Source organism: Cyprinus carpio, unplaced genomic scaffold (assembly GCF_018340385.1).
Source record: "Cyprinus carpio isolate SPL01 unplaced genomic scaffold, ASM1834038v1 S000000001, whole genome shotgun sequence".
NCBI lineage: Eukaryota > Metazoa > Chordata > Actinopteri > Cypriniformes > Cyprinidae > Cyprinus > Cyprinus carpio.
In genome coordinates this window covers 1,695,803-1,701,895 of record NW_024872754.1, presented here as the reverse complement: position 1 = coordinate 1,701,895, position 6,093 = coordinate 1,695,803, and the positions used below count along the sequence as shown (strand labels likewise).

General features: G+C 35.7%; 1 protein-coding gene across 1 annotated transcript; it reads right to left on the bottom strand.

Moving 5' to 3' along the window:
• Positions 1-1,079: 1,079 nt before the first annotated feature.
• Positions 1,080-5,662, bottom strand: LOC122142559 (cytosolic 5'-nucleotidase 1A-like). The gene is made up of 7 exons (XM_042753781.1): positions 5,623-5,662; positions 5,269-5,362; positions 5,044-5,135; positions 2,925-3,042; positions 2,484-2,597; positions 2,177-2,358; positions 1,080-1,595 (listed from the first exon to the last, which is right to left on the bottom strand). Coding segments are annotated over exons 2-7 (807 nt in total). The 5' UTR covers positions 5,270-5,362; positions 5,623-5,662; the 3' UTR covers positions 1,080-1,295.
• Between the last annotated feature and the right edge of the window lie 431 nt (positions 5,663-6,093).

The window sequence follows — 6,093 nt, the reverse complement described above, 5'->3', positions numbered from 1 at the left end:
TGACCTTGGGATCATCAAAACCCGTCGATTGCACCATTGATGCAGATCCCACCACTTATCTCTTTAAAAGTCAACTATATGTAGGAAACACATAGCGATGACCTTGGGATCATCAAAACCCGTCGATTGCACCATTGATGCAGATCCCATATGGTTTGAGTTTATCATATGAATCAACATGCCATAAAAAGTTCGGGCCTGGATTATGAAACAAACGTCGCCGAAGACGATTCCGGCGCCTCAGTTGCACTCCATGGGGATCCAGTATTTTCAACAATTGCCTGATTGTCTCTTGTGTCACCACGTAGCCAGCCTGAATGCATTTCAGATGCATCATATTATATCCGTGAAGCATACCATATCGGTTCAACTGATCCTGGAGAAACACAGCAATGTCAAGCAGATCAGAATGTTCTTTTCTCCTGAACAGGCGCAAAGTCTTGAGGTGTCTGCGCAAAGTTGACGCACTAATAACAATACCATTTATATTACTTAAAGACAGCAGTATCTCCCAATGTCTCAAACCCAATGTAAAATAAAACCGGATTAAACTTGAAAGGCGGGACATGTTTACTTCCATGCAATCCAGCTAAAACAGAGCTCCTGGTAGGATTTTGAGGGATCTCATTAATTCAGAAAAACAGAACAAAATATTTTTTTTTTTTAATGAAAAATGATCTCGTAATTCTGAGATAATTAACTCGTTAATTCAGAAAAACAGAGCAAAAACTTTTTTTCATGAAAAATTATCTCGTAATTCTGAGATAATTAACTCGTTAATTCAGAAAAACAGAGTAGATTTTTTTTCTCAAGTGAATGCAATACGCTTCCGTAGTTTTTGTAAAGTTATGAAAGTATTTGTAGTCATTTATTTATTTGTATTCCACATGATTGTCCTTGAGAGCATTTACAGTACACATCTGATCTACCCTCTCGATATGTGGCATTGGATAGGTTCTGGTGTGTTATCAAGAAGGACTAAATTAAAAAAAAAAAAAAGAGAGAGAGATGCAGAGAAAATATAATGTCTTCATATTCTCTGTTAAATAATAGTGAGAAACCAGAACAAAGACAAAGACTTTCATGTAATGATTTATTGATTAGTTTCTCCATTAAAATATAATCACCAGCTCAACAATACATAAAATCAGCATTTGCCTTAATTTCATTTACACTTTAAGCCTTAAGAAAAAAGACAGGAAATAATTACCAAATTTAGCTTTCCTGACATTATAAATCATGTTGCAGAAGAAAATATGGTTTCTCCCTTTTACATATAAGATTAGGTTTTATTCTCACTTATTCCTCACACCATATGGTACATGAGCACCAATAACCCTGTTTTGAAGGGCAACATGTTTCTTCTGGTCATCAAAGAATATGTGAGGATTGATTGCTTTCAGCACAGGCCCTTTATGGGCACCACACAGAAAGAATGCCTCATTTATCTCCAGATTGTTCTCCTTAAGAGTCTTTAGGGCTCTGATTCCAGGACTTGTTGTGCCACGTGATGTTACCAAGTAGGTACGAATTGGACTCTTTTTGTGACTCTTCTGGAGCTGTACCAATGCTTTAAAAAACATACTTAGAGGACCCTGCAAAATAATTTAAATTTTTTTTTAGATATAGAGAGAGATAATTATTACATTATTACATTAAAAACTTATTTTAAGGCATATAACAGTTAGCATGTAGCATATAGCATGTGGGGCATGCTTTTGATTACGGCAGACAATTTCAACTTTCAACGCTCAATGTGTGTAGAGTAGAAGCACTTTTACGGTTGAACTTTCAGAAGAAGCTTCCTTTGAAGCTTTGAGTCTTGGGCCGGCAATACCACGACTGAGGTGCCCTTGAACAAGGCACCGAACCCCCAACTGCTCCCCGGGCGTCCAAGAAAAAAATGGCTGCCCACTGCTCCGGGTGTGTGTTCACGGTGTGTGTGTGTTCACTGCTGTGTGTGTGAACTTTGGATGGGTTAAATGCAGAGCATGAATTCTGAGTATGGGTCACCATAATTGCATGTATGTCACGTCACTTTCTTTTTAACTTTTTTTTTTTTCACTTTTACAATGCTGTGTGGTGTGTGCCTTGCGAATGTGAAATAAAACAAGAGTTGACTGAGTCATTTGAGAATCAGCTGTACTAACAAGCGGTTTCAGAACAACAGTCTTACCAGTGCCAAAGATGTGTCCTCTTTATCACGCTCATTTTGACAGAAAGCCTCTAGACCTTTCTTTGCGGTGACTTTCTCTGACTCATCTGAAAACAGGACTCCATCACCATCAAAGGCCACACGTAACTCTTCATCACTGTGCTCGTCGTAATCTTGCTGGAACATAGTGGCTGCTCCGTATCCTGAAAAGGAATGCCTCATTTAAAAGTTATAGAAGTAACACTTCTGTTGTATTTTATACTGTAAATACCTACATGCACCTAATGAAAAAAAAAAAAAAAAAAAAAAAAAAAACTTGAAGCATCACCTGCACTGATGGCCTCTCTCACATTCTGTGCATTTGTGGAAAGGAAGAGAATAGGCTTGATCTCCTCAAGGTGTTCTAGGATGGGCTTTTCACAAGCAATCTCAATTTTTAGATCTGCACAGACAGCAGCATGACATTGTATTTAGTAGAATAAAATGACATTTTATTTTATTCATGTTTATACTAAAATTTGTTTCTGTAAGGTCTACAGTGGCTTGAAGACATTCAAAAAAAAAACATTGTGTCATTTACTTACCTTCATGTCATTCCAAACCCATACAACTTTTTTTATTTGCGTTGACCACAACAAAAAGTTTTGTATGTTATAGTAAGTAGACATGAGATATCTTAATGTGAAAGAGCACTGTTAAGATTCTTAAGAATTATTCATTGTGTTACATGCAATAAAATACGTTTTGGTGAACAGTCTTTTACACTTACTATAGTTTTCAACGCTCTTTTTGAAGTGATCCATGTTGGTAGGTATCACCACAATTTTAAACCACTCTTCAACGGTTGGATCCATCTCGCTCATACTTTGATTCACCATTTTAAGTGCCTAGAGCAGAGTGGTAAAATTCACTTAATACAGCAATATAAGATTAAACAAATTAGGTGACTTAATATTCTTGATAGATCTAAGTAAGTTACAGTACTTGTGTATTACAGTATTTGTGTAAGATAGAGAAAAGCAGTCTCAGTGAAAATAGATACAGAGTCGCCATGATTTTGCCAAGTAAGACATGTTCCTGGATCAATATCTTTTGTTGATCCTGGATCAACATAACTTGTTGATCCTGGATCAACATAACTGTCCAAAAATATAGACTTAACCCAATCCCTTCCCCCTAAACCCAACCCTACCCATAATTTATTCCTAAAATCAGTGCTAAATGACAGCTGATTAACAAGGGTGTAGAAGCATCTAACCCTGATAGTAAACCTAAAACAGACATTTCCTGAAATGTTATCCCTCGATTCTGATTGTCCGATCGCTACCACTTTGTTTATTTAAATGGGGAGTCATCTCATTTATCACCAGAAAAATATGGAGTGCCACAAGGATCTCTCCTAGGTCCTCTGCTATTTTCAATTTACATGTTGCACATTGGTAATTTCATTAGAAAATACGGATTAGTTTCCACTGTTATGCTGATGATACTCAACTATATATCTCAACGAGACCAGATGAAACTTCAAAATTATCTAAACTAACAGAGTGTGTTAAAAATGTAAAAGATTGGATGACCGATAATTTTCTCCTATTAAATTCAGATAGGACAGAGATATTACTTATTGGACCAAAAAACATTACACAGAATCTCGTAGATTGCAATTGTTACCTGTATCTGATGCAGAAAAGCTAGTTCATGCTTTCATGACCTCTAGACTGGACTATTGTAATGTACTGCTAGCTGGTTGTCCTGCATCCTCAATAAACAAGCTACAGGTAGTCCAAAATACAGTGGCTAGAGTCCTTACCAGGTCAAGAAAATATGATCATATTACCCCAATTTTACAGTCTCTGCACTGGCTACCTATTAAGTTCTGTATCAGTTAGAAAATATTATTACTTATAAGGCCCTTAATAGTTTAGCTCCTGCGTACCTGACTAGTCTTCTACCACGCTACAATCCATCACGCTCCCTAAGGTCACAAAACGCTGGACTTTTGGTAGTACCTAGGATAGCAAAGTCCACTAAAGGAGGTAGAGCTTTTTTCGCATTTGGCTCCCAAACTCTGGAATAGCCTTCCTGATAATGTTCGGGGTTCAGACACACTTTCTATGTTTAAATCTAGATTAAAAACACACCTCTTTGGCCAAGCATTCAAATAATGCATCTCATAATTTTGGACTACAGTTATATTTGATCAAATGTGCATTATTATTCTTTAGCATGGGTTAAACTAATTACTTTTACTTGGTTGGAACAGCAGCTACACTAATTATGTCTCTATTTGTTTCTCTGTTTTGCCACGGGATTTACACAAGCTCCAGTCTGAATCCAGAACACCTGAGAAGAGATGATGTCAAACCCTTAGAGGACCTCAGATGATGCTAACCCAGAGACAACATACAGAACTACCACACTTTGCTGTAAGTTTGATTGCATAATTGCTGTTAATAGTGTTAATTGTCTGTTTGTTTACGTCTTTTATTGATTTTTCCAAACATTTCTGCCATATGCACATAAACTGACAGTCTTCACTGATAAGCTACTACTAAATATTGTAGAAACTTAATTTTCTGTAAAGTTGCTTTGCAATGATTTGTATCGTAAAAAGCACTATACAAATGAACTTGAATTGAATTGAATTGAATTGAATTGAAGTGGTTGATAGGAATGTTGTTCCAGGATCAACAAGGATGTTGATCCAGGAACATGTTGTACTTGGTGAAATCACGTTCACCATAGATACACACAGTTACAAAAAAATACAAATATTCTGCTGATGTTTAATAATAGTAGTAGTGGATTCTAAATGACCTTTTCATTTCCAATTGGGTCTTATTAAATTTAATATAGAGGAAAATACATTTTCACTGAAATTCTGTTACCTTGACTAATGGATAAGCAACTCCTAGAGCGGTCTCCCCGTTCTCTTGTCTAAATAATGCACATGATGAAACTGCAATGGTGAATGGTGTCACTGAAAAATAGAGATGCAGAGAGGTTTAAGAAGGGCTTAAATATTTAATTCAAGCTTAATATTTATTAAATATTAGGGCACAACAGTATTATCTCTAAGATGTTGTTTTATGAAACTTGAACACACAACATACTCGTGAGCTCAGAGGATGCACTGTTTTTCTTGATTTTGACTCTGCTGCTTTCAGTGCTTGCCTGATGTTTTCTCTGTTTTTGGGCAACAAAACACTTATTCCATGCATTAAATTAGTCAGAATATATGTATTAGTAGGTCAGAACTATTTATGTAAGCTTTGATTTGTTTAAGCATATTTGCTGTATTATAAAATTATACTATATATTTTCCAACTAAAGCTTAAACGGCAATCTTATACAAGAAACAGACATGAAAACAGACAGCATTCAAGCAAATAAAATATTTAAAAAAAATAGTCTAGATAGTAAGACACAAACGTGACATTTGAGTGACAGATATTAGAAAAACCTACCTTACGGTTGTCTATTGACTTGTTTGATACTGAAGACTGATGCTTCTACAGTATTTATAGACAGTGGAACAATGCTTGTGAAACTTTACATAGTTGGCTTTTAATTGGTCTAGTAAATCTTGTTTTGCTGGATTGTACTGTATTACTTGAATTGTTCTTTAATTGTGCTACAATCATTATTCTTACTGTGTATAGATTTTATTAACCCATTATTTATTTTGCCTTTTACTCTTTTCAGTAAAAATAATCTTTAATTCATGTTTAAATCAAACCATCCATCCCAGCACTTCAACACAACATCACAGTTCAGCTAGGCATACATGCCATCTAGGTCAGTCAAGATCCCGACTAGATCTTAACTTCACAGGGCTCATCACAATAACCATTGGATATTGTAGATTTGTGCTTTATAACATCATTAAGTAATGTTAACATGTACAGTCGTGGCCAAAAGTTTTGAGAATTACATAA